We start from the raw sequence: 27,104 nt of genomic DNA, 5'->3' as shown, positions 1-27,104 counted from the left end.
CAGCCCCCACCCTTGTGCCTTCTGCGTGTGATGCCATTTCTGCTGTGAATCCAGCCAATCCCCCCCCCCACTCCCTCTTTTTGCTTTTCGCTTTTCGCTTTTCTCCTGTATCTGTTTTTGTGGCTTTGCTAAGGCTGATGGTAAGCTGATTTGGTCTGATTTCTCTTTGATGAAAACACTAGGGGGCACTGCCTGTCCTTTGTTACCCCTCTCTTTCCCTTGGTAGGTGCCGATGAATGTGTATTTTTGTATGCGTGTGTTTTGTCTGTGTCTGTGTACCCTTGCATGTGCTCCTGTTTGTGTTGGTATTTTGTTAAAACGCAGTCCCTTGTCTGTAATGGATGACACAGATCTGCATTCAGACAGACAGGCAGGCAGGCAGCAGGTCTCTGGTGGTCACCAGGGCTAGTGCTCTGCACCCGTCCACACCCCACATATCCCCACTTCCACCCCCCGTTCGTGTTTGGAAGAACTCAGGGGTGTAGGTTAATGAAAAGGGCCTGGACCACCGAGAACAGCGAGAGTCATCTCCCAGACACCTCTGTTCACCTCCGGCCCTCTGAGACCCTTCTCTGTGACAGGTCTGGTCCCCCCCCCCCCCCTTTGCTTTTCTCTCCCCACGTCGGCCCTCCTTCCCTCGGGTCACACCACATCGTCCGCCTGCCCGGTGGCCGCCAAACACAACTCACCCAGCGTGGCATCAAACAAAGGTGAGGAAACTAAAAGAGAGAGAGTGGGGCATATGTTAAGTGTACGAGAGTTTTTGTGCGTGAGGAAAAAGAGAGAGAGAGAGAGAGAGAGACGAGAGAGCGACTTCCCTCTTTATCCAACAGGCTGGGGATTTAGACATCAGTCGCTTTCAGGTTGGGTCAAGGAAGAGTCGGCCCCAAAATAAAGATCCGCTCCAGACAGTGGAGTGGAAAGGAGGAGACAGAGAGGATGCAGGCCTTTGTTTCTACTCTGCTGCTCGGGAGCCTGTTGTTACTTAATGTGGTCACCCCAGCAGTACTCCAGTTGTTTTCTGTGCATCTTTTCTATACACACAATCCGTACTGTCCAATTAGTGACCACACTGCCTCATGTGTCATCACGTCCACTGATGACTGTGATTGTTTTTGATAGAAAAAAACCTCTGAATTATTGATTTGTTTTGGGATTTTTTTTTTCTTTTTGTGGTAAGCAGACAGCTGATGAGGGGTGTTTGATAGTGCTAATTGGCAGCTCCCGTCCATGCAGTGTGTGGTTGGTGGTGGGTTGGGGCTGGGCGAAGTGAAGCGCTGCTATTGTTTAGAGGTGTCAAACCCAACACAGAACAAAGAGGACGGGAGAAATGTGCTGTGCTCGCCTATCAGTGTGCTGAAAGCAGCTAAAATACACGCATACACACACACACCCACACACACACATATATAAATATATAGTATATATGTGCATATGAGTGCACATGTGTATGTCCATCTACACGCGCACACACATCAGCACGTTATACCTAGAGTCATACACATCAGCGTTCAGTCACACTGACATACTCACACTCGTACACACAAACACCTAGTGGTGCACACATGCACACTCTTAGACAAACAGCCTGAAACTGACAAGATAATCACCACATTCAAACTTACCTTCAGCTCTGGGTAAATGCCTCTCTCTGAGATAAACTAATAAATATACTGTTTTCTTTTCAAATGTTCTCCACTGAAGGCCCTAATTACCATTTGCTGACAAAGACCTGACAGAGGTGTAATAGTTAAAAAGGTAATTTGACTACAAGTAGGAGTTTGGGTGGGGAAAAGGGTCAGTGTGCTTTCCCTCCAACCCCCCCATCCGCCTCTCTCTTTAATGGTTTATTCACGCTTTTCGAGGACTTTTTGCATGATTGACTGACAAGGTCTTTTTCCGAAATAGCATCTTCAGTAATGAGAAATAATTGACTCCCTAATCAAAAAAAAGGGTTCATGGAATCCACAAACCCATCTGTAATCTTCTGTGGCATTTCCAGCAGAATTGACAGTCCTCATAGCTTCAGGCTCTATACCACTTTGATTTAATTGCTTTTTTTTATAAGATTAATAATATACTTTATACTGAATTGTGTGTGTGTGTCTGTGTGTGTGTGTGTTTGTGTGTGTGTATGTGTGTGTACGTGCTGCTTACCCTTCTCTCAGGCTTTGTTTTTAATCAATAATATCACTTGAAAAGCACTTCAACCGGTGTACTACTTTTTGTAGATTTTACATTTAGTTCATTAAGGGAATCGCTGTGGTGATTTCATTATGAACTCAGAACTGCATTGCTGTGGTTGTTGGGTGTATTAATAAACCGCAGTATAAAACGAATAGAATAGAATAGCAAACATATTTTTTTATTCAAGAAATAGTATTTGATTTATGCATAATAACAATAATAAGAATAGAAATAAGAATAAGAATAGCTTTTAATGTCAGTGTATGGATATTATTTTATTCCTTTTTTTTTTTTTTACAGATTTTTTTCTTTTGTTGGAATAGAACCCAATTTTCTGTTTCTATTTTGACTAACTATTTATGCGTGTTAAATTTATATTTCAAGCTTGAAGGGAAAATGTTTTTGCTGTTAAGTCCCGTTGAACAGAGCATCCTGATATGATTCAGGTACTTGAAATGGATTTGGTTTTTTTTGGTTTTGCCCTGCCTGTTGAATTGGCAAATTGAATTGCTTTGTATTTTCTTATAAACCACATTGGTCTAATTTTTTTAGGTTTATGTCTTGATTAATTTGGACATAAAAATAATAATTTAGTTTGCTTTGAGAACTACAAAGTTTTTACATGATGGGCAAATTAACTTGTAACTTCCTCCAGCCTGTCCAATTTGTAATATGGCCTCAACCCGTTCTTCCGTTTTTTTCTTTTCTGACTCATCTTTCCTCTCGTTAAAAAAACTGTTTTAAATCATGGCTAGTGGCAATGAGAAGTTAATTTCAGATTGTTATATATTCCATTAATTTCGTTTGGCCTTCTGTAGTTTTCCCTCCCTCAGTCTCCCCTTCCACTGAATACAAGGGGATCACAGAGTCTGTTTTTCTTTTTTTCCTTTTTCCTGGTCGCTGTCTTTCCCCTTTGCCCCACAGCACAGGAGACGAGCAAATATGAAGTGTGTATGAAGTGGAGGGTGATACCTGAAGGAAGGAAGACTGTCTTTGTCACTTTCATTTGCGCCGCCGTAGACCTCTCCTCCCCTTTCCTTTTTTCCCCTAACTTTTCTTTTTCTTTTTTTTTTCTTGTTTTGTCCACGAGTGGCTTCTCACTCAGAGATGGGTCAGGTGGCCCTGGAAGTTTAAACAAAACACCTCCCCTGAGAATCTCCTGCAGCCCTGAAGGGACACACACACACACACACACACACACACCTGATTTGCCAGTAATGTGCTGAGCAGCAGGCGCCTCCAGATTTGTTGTTTTTGTTTCATTTTCTTTCTCTTCCTCCTCCTCCTCCTCCCCATTCACAGCTAAGGTGAAAAACGGTCCACCGAGATATTTGGTAGATTTTGCCATTAGCAGGCTCCACCTTTTCAAAACACTTCCTGTAGCTGGACTTCATGTGTTGATTTGTACAACATGAAAGTGGATTTGTATATAACAGTGATGCATAAAAAATAACAACAAAAGTGAAAAAAGTCACACGATTGTTATAATTTACCCTTCCCTAAACCTTATCACAACAAATTTAGAAGAGCTGAGTGAAAAATCCACATCATAAGTCGGTGAAATTTTCTCACTGCACCCCAATTTAGAAATTTTGGCTTGGATACCAACTGTGGGCTCAGTTAGTACAAGGAATCAGTGTTTATCGGCCCCTAAGGCTGTGTGTGTCTGTGTGTGTGTGTCTCAGAAATGGACAGCAGTACCCGATGGATATTTAACACATTAGCTTTGGCAGAGCTGAGAGTGGTGTGAAAACACACTGATTTCCTAAGTGGCAATCATATCAGCCTCGCCGTCAGAGAGGCAGCAGAGAGCAAACATCTGTGTGTGTGTGTGTGTGTGTGTGTCCGCACGCACTCCACAACACACACATGCGGAGTGTTTGCGCACCTCATTTAGACAATGATTCCTGTACTGCTTTAGATTCGTACAGTAAACTTTTTTGATTCACTAGAATTAAGTGGGCTCATTTAGCCTTTTAAAAATAAAGTGCCTCGTAATATCACTTTTATTTAATAGAATCTGTTTTATGTATCTCTCTGCATCTCTTTCTGTCTCTCATTCCACCTGTGTCTTTCTTTCTTTCTCCATCCAGTCTTTTACCTTTCCCAGCCCGAGTTTTCCGTCTCTCTGTCAGTTTCTCGGCCTCCGTTGCTGCGTTTGCCTCCTCTGCATGTGTGTGTCTCTCCCCGTCTGCCTGTGGTAAGCTGTCTCCTCCCCGCCAGGGTTCATGGAGCCCTTGGTTCTCCTCGATGTCAGTATCACCCTGAGTTATGGCACAAAGGTCTCAGCCTCCTCCTCCACCCACCCTTGTTAGGCCCTCTCGTTCACTCCCTCCCTCCGTCAATCCCGTTCTCCCTCACCCTATCCATCCTCGTCTCCAGCCGAGAGTCACCCATCCGAAACTATGTTAAAACAGGGTCATCCCCCGGTGTGCACTTAAAGGCTGTCCCTTTAACCTGCTCTGAAATACTTATGGCTATTATTATAGCTTATAAATCATTAAGAAAGTTTAATTATACGAAAATTTCATGGTGGAAATGTGCAAGCTGACACATGGGAAGGGGAATTTAATGGGCCAGCAAGTCCCAGCACCGTGAGGGAAAATATTGAGGTTAGGTTTCTATTTTACAGCATTGCCGGAGGGTTGGGAGACAGGGAGAAAGACAAGAAAGAAGCACTTTGGAAGTGAGAGGGAGGGAGAGAAAAGGCGAGTGGAAATGATGAGGCCTAGGCTTTATGCAGTGCGCAAAAGTAACTTTCTCATTTCGCTCTGTAGACCAAAGCTGTTAATATGGCCAGTTGATTTGGGAATGATGAAGACGTTGCCCACCGTACCTTGTGCTGGTTTTCTTAACTAAGATGTATTCTAATTAACACAAGACTTTAATTAGTCGCCATGCCGTAATTTGACTTCGTTAAGGAATGCTGCCTAATTAGAAATTACCATTCGGAGAATTTCTGTAATTGCTGTCGCTAAACAATACACGAACATCCTTAACTACTAATGTTACAAAACTTTGTCCACTTTCTTAATTGTGTCAATATCACTTCAATGTGAACATTATATGAATATTGTTGATACAGCTTGAGCAGCGACCAGCAGTCCTTTCATGGTGACAGAAATGTAAATTGATCAAACTGTTGGGACTTGATATCATTAACACTTACCACAGTGCAGATGTTAATTAGAAATTAATTGAATTCTGTTGTAGGAACTATGAAATGCGGCTACACATTTGAGCATCTGCTTGGCTCATTGGCTCTTGAATGCATTTCCACTGGCATGTAAAACTCATCAGTCAAGTGAAAAACCAACAGGAATTCAAGTGTTTCAGGTTTTTGTTGCGATTATGTGGATGTACAGTAATAACAGGAAGAAAAAGATTTATTTGGAAGGTAAATTCCGATTATGTTGGCAGTTCTGAGGAGACTCACTAACCTACACACAGTAGTTTGAAGAAGTAATAAAAAAACTGTACTTTATTGTAAAAATACGCGATCACACATACCATAATGCAAAAAAAACCTTCGTCATCTCACACGTTAAAGCTCTCACGCAACCTGATTTTACGGGAACTAAATTAATTTTTAAGTGAACAACAGTTGATGTTCACCAGGCTTCTATTGTTTTTGAGCGCTCCCTTACCCACAACCCCGTTTGTCCCTCCCTTCTTCCCTCCCTTCCTCCATCCTATCCTCCCTGCTCTCTCTCTCTCGCTCCTCCATCCTCACTTCCCGTCTTCCTCTTGTTTTCCATGCGGGCACAAGCGGGGCGCAGCGCCCGCAGCCGGCAGGTTTCCTGGCACGCCGCTCCTCATCCTCTGCCTTTTGTTTCCACCAGTGGACAACCATTCTCCACTTCTGCTGTGTCAGTAAATATTTATTGGCCTTCCTTTTCCTCACCGCCCCCACTGATGTTGGTGTGTTTCTCTCCCCTGTATACATGTGTGTGTGGTTTGCATGCTTATACACACATAGAGTCCTCCCCAACACGTACACAGACATACACCACCTCCTACTACCCTGCGTCCGGTGCTGTCAGTCACACAATTCAGCTATGCCCCCTCCTCACCCTTTTTTATATCCCACTCTGTCTCTCCAGCCACCATCCTCCCTGTCTCTCTCTCTTTCTCTCTCCGTCTGCCTAATCTTTCTCCATCATGCATGTGTCGAGCGGCCGTGAGAGGAAAGCGAGGAGGAAGTTATTGCAGTTTTCTCCTGCTCTCGCCCCCCCTCTGCACCCTCACCACGACCAGAGTTTGTACACTGGACACTCAGAGGGGAAAAACCCTGCAAGTAAATGCATGTGACCTCAGTGAACAAAACCACTGCACACTCCCACAGCACTGAAAGATGCACGCACACACACATACACATACAAACGCCCTCCCTCTCGCTCCCCAGGGCTCTGTGGCCTCGTGCTAGAGAGGGCTTCCTTCCTGCGGTTAAGACAAAGGAAGCTGGGGTCCGACAGGGGACCTGGGACCACTGCTTCAAAGTCACAGGAAGCGCTGGTGTTGTCTCTTCCTGTTGAGGGTGTCAGAGCGTAGGGGGCCAGCTGCCTGTGTTTTCACAGCCAGGGGTGAACAGGGATGAGCGTGTTTGTGTGTGTGTCGGACAAGGTAAGTAGAGTGGCTGAACACGTCACACTTCCACTCCAATTCACCCCTCTATGACCTGAGATCAGTTGCTATCAACGTGCCGTAATACACAGATAGGAATAACAGCGATGGCTCTCAAACATAGTCCCTGTTACGAATCCTCTAGTCATTAAAAGCCAAAACCAGCTGAGTGTCGTCAACTTAACCACTGTTTATCTATAAATCTATTGTCTCCATTGATTTATGATAGAAGAAAATCCCTGCCAAAGCATCAGTCAGCCTTTATGTTTGTTTTTCCAGCCCTTGCCACTGTCTTTGCAGACTCTACACATGCTTGCAATGTGTACATGTCTCTGTGTGTTTGTGTTTGTCCTCCTGTTCCAATGTTGGCGTGTAAGGATTTATGGGGGTGTATGTGTTAGTGTGTCTGTGCCATGTGTTTTCCAACCTTCGATGTGCACCCGCATACATGTTTGTTTGTTTTTTCTGTGTTCGCCCTGGCTTCTCTGACGCTCTCCTCTTACTCTCTGGCAGGAACAGGACAGTTAATCAATCAAATATTTAAGCAGTGCTTCAGTGCTCAGTGGGTAGTCCTAGATTATCTGTGGCTGTTGGCAGTGCATGGCGCAGCCACATTATAAGCCTCGTCTCTGACTGGCATCGTCACAGGGCGCTTCTTCCTCTCTCTCTCTCTCCCTCTTTCTCTCTCTCCTCCTTCCCCTTGGCCTCTGCTCAGCCTTTGCTCACTCACACTAACACTCTACATTTTGTCCTCTTTTTTCATGCTCTCTTATTTTCTGTCATACTCTCTCTATCTCTTGTTTTCCTTTCCCTTGTTCGCTGCTCTCTATCTGCACTCTCTCTCTCTGTATAATTGTGGCTTTTCACATTGACTGTCTGACAGTGAGCAAGGCCCCTTAAAGAGCTCTCATCTTTCTGTCTTTGCCTGTTTCTCTCTCTTCTCTCGCTCTGCATTCTTTCTAGGGATAAGTCTGCCTGTCTCCCCACGGGGATCTCCATTGTGGATTACCATTCAGTTTTCGCCCAATTATCTAGTGGCTTTCGCTGCCTTTGACACATAATTATCAAAGGCCTAAATAATTGTCTTTATTATTGCCGGTGTTTAGATGTAGCGTCAGCGGAGCAGTCGCAAGCAAGGAAGCGTCACAGGGAGAGGAGAGAAATGAAGTATTTATCTCGACCAGAGATTAGCTTAGCATGCTGTTAAATGATGTCTCGTCGCTTATTTCAACTCCTCGTTCAGATAAATAAACATGATTAATATGCCCCCCTCTTTCCTTTCTTCATGCACACACCCCACACGTACATAGGCACAGTCACCATTTCATATCATATTCTATGTCAGTGGTGAAAAAAAGATTATGCACAACAAAAGTCTGGCAATTAGCTGGCTTTGTAGCAGGAAGCAGCTTAAAGCGCTAAACACTGTACTTTGCTGAGGGCCATGTGAGAGGTCAGGTACAAGATACAGGGGTTAGAAAAAAGTCTCTGTGGGTGTGTCTGTGTGTGCGTGTGTTCGAGTGGCTCCAAATGTGTGGGGGTTGGCTATTTCATAGAGCTTGTGAAAAGCTGGATTTAGCAGAATTGTGCCAACTAGGGGGTCAGAAATCTGTGATGTTTGTGAGTCTCTATAGCAACCAGGCCCTCTGCAGAGAAATCAGAAATGGTTTATGAGGACGAAACGGAGAGCAGGGAGAAAGAGGGAGAAGGTTTTTAGTTCAACTAGAGTTTGAATGTGTGTGGGTCGGGGGTGAACTCAAGTCTGTGTCATCACTTGTGACTCAGCTTTGTTATCGCGTTATCGTGGTGTATTTGAGGTTAACTTAAGTCCAAATCACAGCGAGGGGGTGTGCTTAAAATCAGCTTGTCACACAAATGGGTTATGAAATTTATTTTACACCTTTTTTTTGGTGGCACACCAAATTAGGACGTCGAAATGGATTTGATAATTTGACCGATGTCGATTTTTCAGCCCGTAATGGTGCAGAAGTTGGATGAAGTGCATCTGACTGAACATTTTGTCAGTGTGCTGTAGTGAGGACAGATACCACCCTCCAAGCTGAGGACTCAGGTTCAGGCACTTCATTTCCACTTAAATTTAAGCTTCTGCTTATGTTTTACAGCGAAATCCCACTTGCTTCAGGGATGCTGTTCTGATGCTGACCCTGTGTTCTGTTCTTCCTGTGAAGTGGGCCAAGGGAAAAGAGAATTTTCCTCATGGGGACCAATAAAGCATTCATAAATATTCTTTGTTGTGCACATCTGCCTGTCTGTCTTTCATCTGTCTTCCTTCTTCTTGACATTCCTTCCTTTTTCTGCCAAGCGTACTACTTTTGATATCCATTAGTTTCTCCTTAAAACCTTCTGCCTTTTCTACTCCCTTTTCTTACAAGCTCCCCGTGTCCAACCCCCACCCGAACTTCGCTGTGCATATCCAGCTGCTTTAACGTTAAAGCAAAGGCCAGCAGAGAGGCGGCAAATGTCTCAACATCTGTGTGTTGGTTTTAGCTCAACAAGTATTTCCACATGTTTCTCTTCCATTTTCCCTGTTCGATACAAGACTGATCACAACAGCTGGCCTGTTTCCTTGTTAAAGCTGCAGTCTGTGGTCACATAGTGGATTAGCACATTTAACATTCTGGATGGAGATGGCTGACACTAACTCACAGGCTAACGTGAAGTAAAAATTCTAACATGAAGAGTCATATGATAAGACAGCTGAGACAAGATAAGACAACATCTCTGCCCACTTGGGAGCATGTGGCTTTATGGTTCCAACTGGTTTGTAAGTTAACCTCGGGTATCATGCACCTCGCAGAAGACACAGGCTTGCTTAGATTTGGCTTTCAACATGCAGCTAAACAGTTGTCATTGTGGCTTGTAAAACATGGGACTGAGTGGTGTCAAATCATTGTGGTTTAGGGCCACACTGCATGGAGCACTTTCTCCTGGAGTCATTATTTGTCAACCTATTACTCCAACTGTGACCACAGCCAACCATATGTTTATAAGCATTGCGGCAATGAGAGCTGTCACAAAGCGTGATTGATATAACCAGTATTGGTTGGTTTAGGCATCATCAAGAAAATAGGTTTTGTTTGGTGAGAATTCCTGATTTATTTCCCCCCTCATTTCAACAGATACACAACACTTTGTGAGTATTTATGAAAATCAATTCACAGAGAAACTTTTGCACAAAAGTTGGTTAGAGAATGGCAAAGCAGTTTTTCATTGTATTTCAAACCAGGAAAATAGGAAGAACTTGTTTTTATCTACCAGATAGCATACAGAGGTGCTGAATCTAATCAATTTGGATGGCTGCTTTCGGATTTCCGAAGGTCTCGTTTGCTTCTTTTTTAAAAACCATTCTCTCCAGTCATCTGTCGGCTTGATGAGACAGGCTGTCTATACAAGATTATTCATGTACTGTCTAAATACTGAAGTCCAGTATTTAAGTTCCAGACATATCCATCCAACAGTATCTACAACTCGGCTTTACTCCCACCTTACCAGCTGTGCTTTTTTGTCGCACATACTTTTATCTTTGACAAACCACTGTCAGTCATTCTCTGGCTTCACCAAAATGCCCCCTTTTGAGCAGTTCTCTCTCGAATCTGCTCAAATTTGTTCCTGCACACATATCCATAAAGCCATGCTTGTACAACATACACACACACACACACACACACTTCCTCTGGTTGTCTTTATTAGTATTATTGCTCTATGTCTTGCTTCCATCCATCTAGTAATCAAAAAGGTTTTACAAAAAGAAAGCCTGGAACAACCTGTCATGAACCTGGTTGCCTAGTTGGCAAATACGCATCGTTTACCTAATATATTATAGCATAGGTACCGTTTTAATATGCCAATGATATGCAGTGAACCTTAGCCATGTTAAGAACATTTTCCATCCAAAATAATAAAAAAAGGGGGGAGGGGGGCTTACAATAGGAGCAAGTAGAGACCTATTTATCCACTTGGAGGGTGGAAAAAAATGTTTAATGCTTGGAATGTTTTTGACTGGTTAGGAGTCATGTGCTTAGTGTTTTCCATGGACAGTCAGTCCACTGCCTCCTGTTTCCTGGCCTCTGTTAGCAGCCCCTATACTCAGGGACTGGCCCGTTTGGCCAGCGCCAGAAAACAGGACCTTGACTGACACTTCCAGTTTTAAAAGGTTGGCTTTGCTACTCCCACGGGTCCAGTTCTGCCATAGGAAAGCTTTTCAACCAAGCGTGGATGAGGGTGGAGTAGAGAGAGGAGGGTGTATCTCTGTGTGTGCTTATGTGATTGTATGAGGCAGCATGTGTGCGTGGTGTCTGTCCTCTTTTGTTGTCTGTCTTTACAGTTGTAGACTTTTTTATGCTTGTGGTTGTACCTCCTCTTAGTCTGCTCTATCCTCCACCCTGGTGAAGACGCTCCAGTGGAAGCCTTATCAGCCGTATGATGTATGAGTCCTTAGGGCCTTAATAGGTTCCATTTATCTCTATACACTCCCACTTTAATTTGGCTGGGCGAGGGAGGATGTATTCAAATGCCCACCGTCATTTTGATGTACAGCCAGCCAGACAGCCAGAGTTGGCTGGCTGTACATGACCAGTGTTATATGTCTGTGAATGTGTATACTGTAAGATGGGTGATTACTCCAGCCTTACCCTGAGTCTGTGTGTGTGTCAAATAGTAGCTTTAAAGCTTCAGCCCATGTTTATTTTTTTATTATTATTATACTTGTATAATTCCTCCTTCAGCTTTAATATGACCTAGATCCCCTTCTGAAGTGCTAGTCTTATTCTCAAGCACCAAGTCATAACCACCATCAACATTATCAGCTTAGCAGAAGTCCGCTGCTCTGCAAGTTTTTCATTCTGCTAGATGACACTTAAGATAAAGCTTCAATGTCATTAATAATTTGGTCCATTTGGTCTCTGTGCGCTATGCACAAATGACCAGGCAGTCACCATACATAGTGCTGTACTGCAGCGCCGTACCCATCCCCAGTCCACCAATCCGTTTCCCAGGTTCACTAAAGGTATACAGTAAGTGATTGTTAACCTATTCTTGCAAGTCCTGTTCCCCTTTCTTCCTGTTTTATCTTAAAGCAAAGCCTTGTTCCCAAGGCCTGACTGCAGTACTCCTTGGGGTGGGACCAGCGGTGTGGGAAGTCTATTGTAGTGCGGTAACAAGTTCTTTGTGTGACATTTTCCTTGGCGTTGACATTCAGAAGGGAATAGGAAGAAGGGTCTGTGGACGCCACATTCTCTGTGACATGTGAAGGGAAAGGGTATTAAGAATGGGGGTCGAGGTATTTGAACGTGCACAGGGAAGGACATTTGCTCAGAACGTGACAAGGACACGCTATGGTGGAGCAGGTCTTTCATATTTCACTTTATAACATTATGCTGTACACCAGGTTGAATCTGTATCTGCTGGTTACAAAGCTATCCACTGGGCCCGTGCTGTTATGGTCTGAGGAGTAGACCGACAGTATGTGTTGGACCGGGATAACATTTTTGTGAGTCAAGAATCTATTGACAGAATGTCATTTTTAAATAGTTCTATTCACATTCACTGCAATCAAAAAATATTGTTTGTTCTGAAGATGAGGATGCCATATCTCTTACGGCATGAGGTCTCTTAGTTGTTTTAATGTTGCCTGAAGCAAACAGTTTCCTCCTCAATAGTGACTGTGTCATTAACATAACGCAAAGGTTGACTAACATTTGATTCAACATTTTAATCCTTTTCTTGACAGATGAATCAGAGGGAGATGCAGGTGAAGAACAGAGTGTGCGCTGTGGCCCTGACTGACTCGGCTCACAACATCTGGCTACAGGAGACCAGCAAAGGCACGCAGGATTGGATGCAGCAGGTGAAATAAGCACACATGCTGAAGTACACAAACATGTACTGAAGACAAACAAAGAGACTGCAAACTGTACAGGAGTCCATGCCTGAGCTCCCATATTATCATGTAAATTCTCCCAGCGGTGAGCTGAGGTCTCTCTGATTTTGCTCCTCTGTAATTTCTCCTGCACAACCCTGCTGACCTACACAGCTACCTCTGACCAACAGCCAGCCTTAGAAGTCATGAAGAACCATTGTTTGCGTGTTTCCCTTCCCTTGTCGTCTTCTCCTTTTTTTTTTTCCAATCAGCCTCCACTTGTTCGTGCTTTGTGCATGCATGTCAATGGATAACTAAGACAGTTAACCCTGGATAGTGGTTGTGTATGCAGCTCGGTGCATATGTGCCTGCTTGCGTGTGTCTATATGTGCTTTTGGATAAGGGTGTGATGTACTCATGCACATGCGCATGTGCATTTGTGTTAGCTTCATTTTAGCACTTGCCCTTTCTGGTGTGACCTCTGTGCCATGTACAGCGCCTGGGCTCACTCAGTATGCACATACAGATGAGGACCATCCAAGACCAGAGCTGCTTGGGAGCCCACGATGCAAATGTCATGCATGCACGCACGCACACACACATACACACATACACACACACGCACATACACGCATACTCACACATGATACCTTTATTTGTATTACATCCGCTTTTATATCCCTTGCTTTTTGTTTTTGCTATTTCTGTCATCTCCCATTTCGCGGGTGTGTTTGTTTAGTGCACCCAAGTGTGTGTTAGTTGTATGTGAATGTGTATGTATGTTAGCTTTAGTGGTGGGGATTCAAGGTTGCACTGGCCCCCTTCTCGTTGTCTGGCTTTTCCTATTTTTGATTCATCTAAGGGATGTTTGGGACAGAGCATAATTGGAATGTTAAGTGATTTTCTATTTGTGATGATTACCCAGAACAATAAATCTGAAATAACCTTCTTTGTCCAACCGGAGGAAGGGGACAGGCAAGGATTCACTCTCTCTCGTACTCATTAACCCACGGTCCTTTTTTTGGCTAAAATTAAGAGAAGAGCTTGCCTAATTAAAGGGATTTTTTTTCTTGAGGGAAAAAAGTGACACTCCTGTGCTATGTTATGTCCTTCTCAATGATACAACAACAAAAAAAGCAAATTTGGAGGAAATGTGTCCATCATTTCCTTTCATTTTTAATTCTCACAGTTTTGGGCTCTGTTCTATAAGAGTACTCATTACTTGTTGCAAAAACAATGTTTATTGTTATTGTTTATATTGTCTATTTAATTCTCTCAGGAACCATTGAATTCATTATGTAAATCATTACATCAGTTTTATTTGACAACAACAAAAAAATGTGTTTTATCTTCTGAAACCCAAATTAACTTTAATTGAATTTTCAGGAAAACAAACGGTATTGAAGCCTATTGTTCTTACCATCTCACTGACAGAAAATGGGTCCTCGTTTAGGATATCATCTGATTGGTCGATGATATCTTATATTTCAAAACCGATAACTTCAATCATGTTACTCAAATACAGCATTTCATTATCACTCACTTCCGGGCATGGGTGGCAGTGCTAGTTAACAAGACCCTGGGTCAGCACGAGGATTGGGTGAATCCAAAATCGAATCTGTCCCAATCATTCACGTTAGAAACCAATGCTGTTTGTGTGCTGTGGTTCCACCAAAAGGTCAGACTCCCTTGTGTTCCACCCAATATGCTAATCCCGTGGTTTCTACCACTGGCTCAGTTTTGTGATGTTTGGCTTTAAATGATCACACAAGCTGCAAGTACATGCACTTGTTGGTGCTGTGCAAAACATACACACACAACCTGACAGTAGATGCATATAACGCTGCTTTTAAAGGACATCTGTATCAATAGGAAGAGCCAATATATCTGGATCTTGAATGTAAACAACACTTGCATTGCACACTAAGGACATGCACCACACACACACGGGGAGGGCAGCCCTCAAGGTGCTGCACATCACAGAGGAGAGCTAGCAGTGAACCTGAATAATGCCCTGGGTGGTGTATAAATATGGGTGCCCATATGAGTGGGTGCATGTGAGGTCGGTGCACCCCAGCAGTGCACTGCTCTGTTTTCCTCGGACAGAGATAATTCCCTCCCTCTGGGGTTCAAGAGGTCACTGGATGGTGGGATGGAGCGATGAGAAGAGGAGAGTAAAAGAGAGGAGATGGGATTTGGAGATCAACACCTGCTGGGCCAGGTTATATAGAGCAGATGGGTCAGGCAAGGGCCAACTGACGTCACTGCCGGGAGAAGTGAGACACAAGAGAAAAGGAGGGGAACAAACAGAAGCAGAGGTGGAAAGAGTCATCCATTGACTGAGACAGAAAAAGAAATAGACAAAGAAATAAAGTATGAGAAATGTTCAATTATTTAAATCCCGTTGACTGCCGCAGAGAAAGCACAGGGCAGGGCTGTGGAAAAGAAAAACAAAAAGACAGGTAGGATATGAATGAAGTGAATACAGATGGAGGTGTGGAGATGAAGAGATGTATGTGGAGATAGATGAGTAGCATAGTGAAGAGAAGTCAGTGAGAGAGAGAAATTCGAATGATGGTGTACAGCTGGCAGCCTGTCACAGTCTCCAAGGTGTCTCCTGTCACTGTGCTGGCCTGCTGTCACACTCTAGTGGCCTGCCCAGAGCACACACACACACACACACACACACACACAAATACGGAGTACACTATGGTCATGAATAAACCATCTTAATCCATAGAGATTATACAGCAACTGGAGGAGATGGGAGGGAGACAGACGCAGAGAGAGTGAGCAAGAATTGATACTCAGGACTACTTTCTGAGAAGTTAGGTTGCTGGCTGTCATGTGTGTTATGGTTTAGGGGACTTTTGTACACTTAGCTCAGAGTTTCTGTCGAGGGACTCTGTCCTGTGTGCTCTCTGAAAGTAGAGGTTGAAATACTGTTTTACTATTGAATGGAGCAAATATACACGCTACACCTTTTTTGTTTAATATTTGCATTCAGATCTATAAAATAATGTTAGCCTTAACAATTATTTTAATAGTCAGCCACCTTCATTATCAAGTTATTTGCTTGGTGATTATAAAAGTCTGTAATTATGTGTTAATGCAGGTTTTGGAAGGTAGGGAGACTTTATTCTTTTTTTAAAGGCACTGTGTGTTTGTGTGTGTGTGTGTGTGTAGTCCTACAACATTTACTGCATAGTGGATATGGACACCTATGACAGGCCTATTTGGTCGTCATGAAGGCTCCATTAGATCACCCTGCCATCAGCTGAGTGCAGTGATTTGTGTCCATTACTCTCCGGGTGTGTGTGCGTGTGCGCATGTGTGTGTTTTGGTTATGTGAAAGAAGCAGGCTGGCTTCCACTCTGACTCGTAGAAGGCAGCAGGTGGTGGATCACAGACACGCGCACACACACACACACACACATGCAGCAAAGAAGGCTTAAAAGCATCTCAGAGGCAGAGGAGTAGAACTGACACCTGCTTGTCATTTATACCCTCGGAGTACATTGTTAGCCTATGGGTTAGCTTTAGCACACGGTATTAGCCTCGAACTCACCACTTTAAAGGATTGTTTTTAAACTTTGTTTCTGCATGATGTTGTCGATTGGACTCAAGAGAAACAAAATGCACAGTGCAACAATGTGTCTTGCTGTGTGTGCACACATGGGCACATGTATGCGTGCATATCCAGCACAAATCCAAACACACACACAGAGACCCAAATGCACAGAGCAGCAGAGGTGGGGGAAGAGTCAAATCTGTTTACATGTTTGTTTCTCTGTCTGCCTTTAGTTCAATGGCATCATTGATCGGCAGACGAGCTGCTTGAAGTGATGATGCTATGCGTCGGAGGCAGCTGATGTGATGTGCCATCCTTTTGTCACGTCGCCCTTCTCTAATCCCAGCCAGCAGGCCTTGCCTTTATGTGACTGCTGTTATGCCTGCGGTCTCCCACAGCACTGGGACTGTGTGTGCGTGTGTGTGTGTGTGTGCGCGCATTTATACAAGAAGTTGTGTGCACATGTGTGTTGTTGCCTTGACAAATCTATTCAAACCCTGGCTTTCCTGCATCCATTGGTGGTGATGGTGGAGGTGAAGGGGGGAGGGAGCAGGGCCCTTTGAAACGCTCCCCTCCTTTCCCTCAATCCAGCCGCCTTCAGCCCACTGCTCCACAGCCCAGCTGACATCTTCCTTGAGACATACTGAATGAATTAAAGGAGATACAATGAGACACTTGATGTAGCAGTCAAGGAGCCCCACTGCTTCTCTGCTGCTCTACAGCGCTCTGCCCTCAAGCCCAGGCTCGGAGGAGAGCACATCTAGGGCAAAGCAAAGGATCTAAAAATACACAATATGCCACTGTTTACCAAGATGACTTGTCACACACACACCCCACCCCCCACCCCCTCCATCTTCCCGCCTTACCACATTTTTTGGACTCCTCTTGTGCTATACCCTTTTCTGACTGCCAGCACTTTTTTATCGACAGTGCTGAAGAAATTACATATAGAGGAAGAGAGTGAAAGGTCATTTGTGCTATTTAAGAGGCAGATTCAGTTTGCTTGACTTTTATTTCTTTTGACTGGATAGGATTAGGTCACTCATGAGCCAAACTTCATTCTAACAGATCATTTTGTGCACATTTCCCAACTGGATTTTGTGTATTTATTTGTTGATATTACGACTATTTGCTTGTTGATATTTGCTAAGGATTTGCGGACATGGGCCAGATGTTTCATCATGATCATCTCTTGCAGTGAGTTTATATATTTCTTTTTAAGCTTATGGTAAATGTAACACTGTGGGACACATTAATATGTAGTACATGTCAAGCAGAGAGAGAACAGAAGACATTTAACACAGCTGCAGAAACGTATGCAGACAAAAAGCAACAGCCAGGTGGGGCTCACGTAGGCATCAAGTGTATTCAGTGTCCCTGTGTATCTTTACATATTCATATGGAAAAAACATATCTGAGAGCTCGGTGTGTGTTTGTTTGTGTTACTTGAAGGATAACAGCAGTGTAGAAGTTTGACATGACCCTGGATTTATTTATATGCATGCATGCATGTAGTGTGTGTGTGTGTGTGTGTGTGTGTGTGTGTGTGTTTGGATGGGTTTAAATGGGAGTTTCATAGATTTGTCTCTCCAGTCCCTCATCTTTCAAGGCCTTGGGAGTCAGGGTCACCGAGGGCAAAAATGTGAAAGCACGCATTTGTGTTTTTGTGCGTATTTGAGTCTGAAGGGTTCACAGCGCTACACATCTTCGTGGGAGACCCCCTGCAATGCAGTCACACGCACACACACAAGTGTGCACAACACTGTAATGACTGTCAGGGGGCCAGGGTGAAAGTAAACAAGGGCAGATAAGCAGTGATTCAGAGGGACGCCAGCTGCACACTCTAATCTCTTTACATTTTCTCTTTCTTCTATTGAACTTTTATCTTATCTGTGGAACGTCTTCTCCAAGCATTCCTTCTCAGCCTCCCTCTGTCCCTGCCTCCCTTTTCCCTTGTTTGTGTACTAACCTTACAAGCAACAGCATAGCAATTCACATTGCACAGTCAAGAGGGAAAACACTCTTTGAAATGCTGTCATCTGCTGACCCAGAGAATGAAAAACCAAAACTATGTGAAAGTATGTTTTTTATATAGCATCAGTCAATTAACCAGGTTGAACTGTGCTATGTGTGACATAACTTAGGAGATAGAAAGAGAGAATGCCACACAGACAGGAAGATGAAGACAGAAAAAAACAGATAAAGAGGTCCTCTCCTCTTTCTGACAGTGGAGTTGTCAACCACAGGGGGTTTGAGAGGACTAGGGGTGTTTGCAGGGGGTTATGGGTCAGCAAGCTGGGCAGACACCCTCCCCCCAGGGCACCCACTGATCTACCGTGGTAGAAGGCCTCAGCTCTCCACCACAAACAAACGCCAAGCTGTCTGAGCAACATGTCACAGAGCTTTTAATTGCTTGTTCCTGTCTCTCTTTCTCCTCCCCCCACCTCGCTCAGCCATACACACACCTCTTGCTGGCTTACTGTCTCTCCTCCTTGTCCTTCGCACCTGTCCCCCCTTCTCTTTGTCTCCCTTTCCTCCATGTTTTCACTCCCTTCTCTATTTATTTCTCCAACTTTCTTATGTCTCTTTCAAATTCAGTTAAACTTGCTGCCATCAGGTAAAAATATATGCTTTTGAAGTATCAAGATAAAACATGCCCTTTCTATTTTTCCATATATTCTGTTTGTGTTTGAGGTAATAATAGTAAAGGATGCTGGTTGCCACATAATTATCTCCCATACACAGCCCTCCACGTCATAAGTAATCTGTGTGAAAGTCATTTGAATCATTTGCAGAGGAAACACAGAGAATCTCTGAATCCTCAGAATTTTCACTCCCTTTTTTCCTCTCCCCACAGCACTGTTTTAACTGGGTATCGAGTCCAGAGCCCCTGGACACACCACTGGAACCCATGCTGCCAGACTGCCCCCGAGTCTCTGCAGGTATCAAACTAACTGTCTTTAAACACACTCTGACAGTAAAACCATTATAACTCTCTATCTGCTTATTACTTACTGCTTATAAGTTTCCAAATATGACATTTACTGAAGGAACTTGAAGGACTTGATTAATCTCAAAGCTGTTGAACAATAGGTTATTAGTACACTCTTTGTACGTCAAAATTTAACAGAGCTTCACCAGCAGGCAGCTGGCAGGATATCAGTGTCAGCTGAGGCAAGTTTATATTCTGCAGTTGAAGGGGAAAATTAAATCTGGGTTGCGTTGGGATGTTGGTAGGTGCAGTTGGGAATAATGAGAAACTGGCACAGCCGTGAGGGTCACCACCAGTGATGTGGTAATGATTGTAATGGTGTGTTATGAATGACTGGTGATTTTCATAGTCATGGATGTACTGAAAAATAAATCAAATGCTCATTAACCAACCACCACAGGTTCCTTAAATGCAGCCTAAAAATGTGAATAATCTCTGTTCTGAAAGAGAAGAGAGGGCAAATCAAGTTTGGTTTTATGTGACACTATATCGCTGATCTAACACTGCAGGTGAGTCAAATGATTTTGCATCATTTCCCATAGATTCCTCAATGTTTGCGCACTGCGTATGTGTTCATCAGTGGCTTACAGCAGTGCGAATGTGAAGGTTATCAGGGTTCACTTTGTGTTGACAGTATTTGTTTCTGCGTGTGCATATGCGTGCACATGCTTCTGGTTGTTGGGTAGACTGGATGTCTTAGTAGGGCTGACTGAGAAGAATCATTGCCAGAGAAACTGAGAAACTGAAGCAGAGGCAGATTATCTTGAAGCACAAATACACACAGAAAGTCTCACAAATGCTGCAGAAATGTGCTGTTTGATTTTTGCTTCTATTTTCGTCTTCTTTGTCGCACCCTCTTTCTTTTTCATCATGTACTCTGTCTCCTATATTCATTAATCCTCTCCTGTGGTGTTTGGCTTCCTGTCCGTGTGCCCTCTCTGTGGCTGACTGGCCTTGATGATGTCACGGCCATCACGAGAATGTGTCCTCAATGTAGGATTAGGGATGAACGCTGTAATCCTCAACATGACCGTTGATAAGAGATGATGATTGCAGTGTTGTTTGAAGAGTGACACACATGCAGGCATGCGCACACACACACAGAAACAGGAAATAATACATCTGTCATAAGAACTGAATGCACCTGTTTTTGCCTCATGTGCATGTTTAAGGACCGATTGTTAGGTTACGTGTGCACACATGCAAACACATCTTTTGCTCATCGCTCATTTCCATCGTCACTCTGGAGGTCCGATTGTGTGATTGTATTCCTTTCAAACTCCCTCACTGACATCATGCTAAGTGTATAGGTCACTTTACACATGCTCCTCATGTCAGTGAATACATCTCTCACACTGCTATCTCATCTTGGCTACTAAAACACCATGTTCCACACGGAGCTGTGTGGGTGGGTGGCCTTAACATCTACCAGTGAATCATCTCCTTGAAATGTCATCTAACCTTCGATACAAAACCTGTAATGTATTTCATGTCCAAATGTCAGTTTTTTTTACCTTGATGTTTTATGTCTCCTCTCAGTGACTGCTGTCGGTCAAAAGACAGCAACATTTGAGCCAAGATATCCAGGTTTACTTTTTGAAGCTGCTGGCATGCCTGACATTGTCCTAACGCAGACCTGTTTGACACAGCGTCCATCTGTATGTATGCACTATTGACTTGTGCTCTATTGACTTTTGCTACTTTAACCGGCCTGAATAGATCGGAGTCTCTGGCCTGTTAACAGAGCTGCCAACTCTGCTTGTCTCTGGTCTTTTGGTGGCAGCTTCTGATGTCAAAGGTTGTCTTAGTCGTCTTTGTGTCCTTGGCAGCCTGGCAGGTTCACAGGCAGCAGCCATTGTGGAGAGAGTCACAGCAGAGCAACAGAGGTGACGAGGTTGAGAGAAGGTTGAGGGAAGGCTGTCAGGGCATCGTGGCCCAGCACTTCAATCAACACACATACAGCTCCCAAAAGTCACCTCTCCTGCTACCATGACTGCTGTTGTCTGGGTTGCTATGGTAGGAGTATGTTTGTGTATGTGAATGAGTGTGTGTGTGTGTGTGTGTGTGTGTGTGTGCGTGTGTGTGTATGTGTATAGGTGGGGGTAATCAGGGTTGACCATAAAGACAGAACAGACTGATGCATCTTTACTGCCATGCACACATGCACATATGTAGACACACACATCATAGAGTGAACCACTGCTCCTGTGTGGAGCCAGACTAAGGCAGGCCCAGGGCAACTCAGCTGCTGTGGAAAATGGCATGTGATCAGACACACACACACACACACACACATGCACGCAAACACACACACATACTAGGATGTCTGAGGGCTAACATAGTATTGGATACATGCTTGTATATGGGCACTGGGACTGGTCAGGTGGCATGATGAAGGAATGGGTTGAAGGACGGGTTTTGCAGTTGCTCTTTCGTGTCTCATTCTGTCTGTTTTTCTTTCCCTCCTCTGTTTCTGACTTTCTCTATACATCTCCCTTTCCCCTCGTCCGCTTGCGTTCTGCCTCTCTGTGTGGCGCACTGATGATATGATGATTGTGTTTTCCATGCCGGTAGACTCTTGGCAGAAGGAGGTAGGGAGAAGTGGGGGCTGAGCTTCTCTGTTATTCCTAATCATCTGTGAAGCAATGCCGGTACACCAGCACAGCACTCTGATGGGGCTGGAAGAACCCCGAGACGGAGGGAGAATAACGCGTAGCGGGGGTGTCTGCTAACATCTCCATTCCTTGTTTTAAATGTGATAAAACCTGGACCCATTCCCTTCGCATTTGACTGGCTAGCTGCCCTCACTTTCATTTTGTGTATTTATTTTTTTTGTCCTAATCTTTCTTCTTCTCCCTCCATTCTTTTTTTCCATCTTGCAAAAGGAATTTGTTCCACCAAGAAGGTCATTGGTCTGGCGTTTGGCAGTGGCCTGGCACACTAGCAGAATTTTATCAGTTAGGAGCACGCCAAACACAGGCTCAATATGCAGATAAAGTGGAACCAATCTCCTGCTGGAAAAGCTCCCTTTGTGTGTGTGTGTGTGTGTGTGTGTGTGTGTGTGTGTGTGTGTGTGTGTGTGGCACTGTGGCTATAAGGCTAACAGAAATAAGGGGAGTGAGCTGCTGAAGTGGAGTTGGTGAAGCTTTCCCAAGACATAATTATTACAAACTTCCACAGTCATTTAAATGCCAAGAGAAGGATAAACACGTCATAGGAGTGAATGTAGACATGATAAAAAAATAGATAAACAGAGCAAAAATCTATGTCTTAGAGTGATTTTTCTTGTAGGTGCTCCTCTGTTTTTCTTGCTTAGCTTATTGACTTTTTTTCTGGTGAGATGGATGATCGGTTGTTTGATCAGTAAAGATTTTGCTTCAAAGGTGGGAAAACCCCCTCTGCTCATAACAGACAAACATAAGCATGCACGCACACACATGTACACACAACTTCCTCTTGGGTGATTACTCATTGTCCAAGCTGATTATTAATTACAAAGGGAGAGCTCTCTGAAGGTAAACACTGATTAATGGCTAACAAAAGTAAGTTAATGTCTTACCTGTACTTTAATTACCAACCTTGCACTGTTACAAGCATCCCAACACAAGGCTGTAATTAACTCTAATGGACTGCAGAAAGAGACTCACTTTCATTTTCTTTCACAACATAAATACACTAGTGTATGTAAGCTTTTGAGGTGCCCACCTTTCTTGCTTGCCAACTAGGTTTTCCATAATTAAAAGTGAGGATTTTGCTGAAAGGATTTCTTGATTTTTGTATCTTGAATTAAAATAGCAGGGAGTCTGTTTGAAAAGTGATGCAATATTGTTACAGAAACGAGAAATAATTCCTGTGTAGTGCCATGGGAGGTCACTTTGCCTTTCTGCTTCATGACGAGGACGAGTACTTTTGTGGCTCAGTGTTATTTATGTACCAAGATACCACAAAGACACAAAAGAGCGCCTTAGAATAAAAGTAGACAGGCTGATACAAAGCACGCACACACACACACATACATATACACTTCCATGCTCTTATTGCAAATGTGTTCTGTCCTGCTTTAGGTTTGACTTGACTATAACCCTCACCTCTCTAATGCACGCACTGCTGACCGTGAAACACCTCTAGCACACACACATACACACTGTCTGATTGATGTTTGTGTGACTTAACTCTTTAAGAGGAAACTCAGGCCCACGCGAATTAACCTCACTCCCTCCTGCCACTGTTTTTTCAGCTTGGTAAGGTGGAAGTCCGGTGCTCCAGTGGAAGATCACATGAGCATGCGTATGTGTTTGTGCCTGTGTTTTCGCATACGTGTTTGAGTGTTTTCTTAGCCAGACTGGCACACGTTGCGCTAGTGTTGCAGGAAATAGACCAGTAAACTCTGCTGAACCGGACCCTAACCTCTGACCTGGATTCACTGAGGTTGCATTAGGCTATTGTCTGGGTCACATTTTTGACAGACCATATCATCGTGATGTGGAAAACGCTGACCGAGGATTTCTGATGTCTGGGATCGGTGTGCCTGTCAGAAACTAGTAATGAAGTGCTGATTTTTGAGATGGAATTACATTTTGGTTTGATTCATATTAAGGCAACTCTACTAGTCCTAAGAGGGGTGATTCATCTCAGCTTACACAATACCACAGAATATTAAAATGTCAAGCACTGTAATGTTTCCACTTAAGTGATATTTCCATTTGATACCCAGCCATCAAACAATGACAGCCTCTGACAAATTCTTTTTCTTTAGTGTCCAAGTAAATCTCACACAACATTTCACTTCCTGGTGATTGGCTAAGTGCACCAGTTTGTATTATTTATGTTTGAGAGACTTTGAAGGAGCAGGTTTTGTCACAGAAACTTTATGCCATTATTTGGAGAACTGAGTTGTCCGCAGTGTGTCTGTCTTTCAGAAAATATTCAGAATATTCAGAAAAAAAAACACATACACACACACACGCACGTATTTACAATGACCAACTTGACTTGGAGACTCAACAAGGTGTTTTGTCTTTGGATGCTCTGATTTTCTGGTTCTCCAAGACACCACAAAAGTGACAGTTTTAGTGTTACAACAAGATTTGTGCCATATTAGAGCTGGAATATAACTTGCACAGCTAAAGGTTTAAGCACACAGTGAGACTTGTTTGGCCACTGGTCGTATTCTGTACACCTGCCTGAAGGAATCAGAGCTGTTGACAGGCTAATGAATATGTTTACAATTTAAAAACCATGGATTACTATCAGCCCCGTCCCATTGATTTTACCTGTGCTAAATAAGAAAAACGAAGACGATTGTTGAGTGCACAGCTGGTGTTTAGATGGAAGAGACTTTGGCATTTGTGTTGATCTTCCCAATTCTGATTTACGTTGCATTAAAAGATCCATTTTGAAACATTCATGGTATGTTGTAGCTGGGGAATAGGGAGTTTGTGCAATCCTGTTTGAATATTATCTCACAAAGACCTTCTGAAATTTGTACCTGCTTGTTAGACAGTAAGTTTGAACCTCCTAATTCCTTATGTTACTTTCTGTGGAAATGGCTGTCATGTCTTAATATGCCATCCACATGCTGGTCTGTACAACACCCCAAACTGCATATGCAATCCAAAACCCCAACTATACGTCACTGACCTGCTAGTTGGTGATTCATTACAAACACACCTCTTTTGTTTACACACTTACTCCAGCAGTCATGGAACATACTCATCCCTTCTTTGTTGAAGTCCGCATCCTGGACCTCCAGAAAGTGGTCCACAGGAGTGATAACTAGGGTGTGTCCACTTGCCAATCTTTTAGATACATTTTTAAGCATATACGCCACAAAAATTACAACCACAAGAAATCTCTCTGGTATTTTTTGCCAACACTCCTTGTAGGTTTGTAACTTTTATTTTTGTTTGAATGAATACAAACTGGCCTTTAAAACTTAACTTTTAAGTATTTTTTCCCTGAACCAAATGTAACCCCTCTCTCAATACCTTGAGTTAGTAAAAACCACAGAAAAAATAAGCGCATGGATTTGTCACCTTAAATTTGGGGCTTTTGCAGCACTCATCATCCTTCAAAATGTTAACCAACCTTCACACTTTGTGTCTCAGCTACAAACACTGCCCTGAGTCCATTGTCTGGGACAAGTATTGTTCCATGTTGACAGGCCAATCTGTCCCATCATGTACGTTGCCGTCTCTTGAGGATGTTTCCTTTGAATCAAAGACTTGACCACTTTGATTCAGTTCTAGAGGAGTGTCTATGTTTATTGATCTATTCCAGCACCTTGCTTTCTGTCAGACATTTATCTTCACCCAGATCAGAATCAAAGATATGCCGACATAGTCAATAGACAAGCCCTTGCTACATGTCCAAGACAAGGGTGTTGCCATTTGTTTGTCTGAACTGACAAACCGGAGGAAATGAAGTTGATCAATATGTTAAGCTAATAATTGTTCAAGCTTGTCAGAGTTAAACACTATATAATTCTTCAGCAGTGATTTGCAGGTCATGACATGTGGCATTAGTTTTCTAGTAGTAGTTAGTTTTCATCTTTACAACTTTGAGTCATGTGAAGATATTGCTCCTTTTGTAATTTAAGACAATGTAATGGCCAGATCAGTATCATCAGTAAAAATAATGGTAATAGTGTTTCTTAATAAACTATTAATATAAACAGTATTTGTAGTAGTATACAAAGATTGTACAGACTTTAATTTTCAGTAGCCTTTCAAAATCAGTTTAATTGTAATATGACAACAGTGACATTTAACATAAACAAATACAATCTACCTCAATAGTGTCATGTGATTTTTCATAACATTCATTATCTGTGATGGGTTACATCTAAGTGAAGGACGAGAAAACAAAAAGAGGAGTCTAGTTAGAGTGTAAAAAAAAACCTGAGGTCTTTTACAGAAAGAAAAAAGTCGTCTTTCAAATTTTTTTCTCTATCATCTTTAACAGCAAGTTTTTTTTGTTGTTGTTTCATGATATATATAATATTAATTTATAATATTAAAGGTTTTTCCAGGTTATCAACTTGGCTAACTGTTCAGTTCAGTTCAGGTTCTTCTGGTGTTGTTATTTGGACCACACTTCATATGTCATTGTTAAAATCAGTTCATTTGCTTCTACTGGAAAAATCTCAAAACATAGACTGAACAAAAAAGAAAAAAATACAGGTTTGTAAATGATGTTGCTGTCAGGTATATTCACTGCTGGCCATGTTTTATAAACATATATATTTATTATGTGATGAATGCATTCATGAAAGATGCTGTCAAGTGTGATTTAGAATTGCTCTATTACTTTAACGATTTAGGCTATTGTGATTATGCTAACTAGAAGCGTGTCTGGAAAATGCAGTCTGTGGTCTGCAGTTCACCCCTGCACTAGGTAAACTCCATCCAGGAGGCATTTTATCCTCTCCTCCTTTCTCATACTCTACCCATCATCCCGGGAAAAAGAAGAAGGGGGAGAGACAAAAAGGGAAAGAGCCTGGCATGCATAAATGAAAGTTCAACAAGGTTCACTGAAACACTTATACAATTTGCTGCAATATAGTGGGGTTTTATAATCTCATTATCATCTTAGTGCCAGATTTGCCCATGAGGGCCGTTCCGTATTCACTCTTATTAGCTCCTCTGATTTGTCCATTTGTCCTTCTGCTACCCGCCTTGCAGCCAATCACAGTATCTCTAATAAATACCCCTTCCTTCTTGTTTTATCTCCACTTTTATTTTTTTCCCTTGCCATACCTCCTACTGCTTTATTTATGATTTTATTTTAACTTTTACTTGCTTTGGGGCAAACTCCAAGCTTTGATTCAGTAGTCTACTAATAATTGTATATAT

The 27,104-nt window shown here is 42.9% G+C and overlaps 1 protein-coding gene across 1 annotated transcript in view; it reads left to right on the top strand.

The window, feature by feature from the left end:
- fam172a (family with sequence similarity 172 member A) overlaps window positions 1–27,104 on the top strand; it is a 144,852-nt gene that overhangs the window by 78,952 nt on the left and 38,796 nt on the right. The window contains exons 9-10 of the mRNA XM_046387048.1: window positions 12,560–12,676; window positions 19,117–19,201. Of these exons, the coding sequence (XP_046243004.1) occupies window positions 12,560–12,676; window positions 19,117–19,201 (202 nt within the window). The remainder of the gene's footprint in view (window positions 1–12,559; window positions 12,677–19,116; window positions 19,202–27,104) is intronic.

The sequence above is a fragment of the Scatophagus argus genome, chromosome 4 (assembly GCF_020382885.2).
Source record: "Scatophagus argus isolate fScaArg1 chromosome 4, fScaArg1.pri, whole genome shotgun sequence".
Lineage (NCBI taxonomy): Eukaryota > Metazoa > Chordata > Actinopteri > Scatophagidae > Scatophagus > Scatophagus argus.
This window is presented reverse-complemented; position numbering and strand designations above follow the sequence as displayed.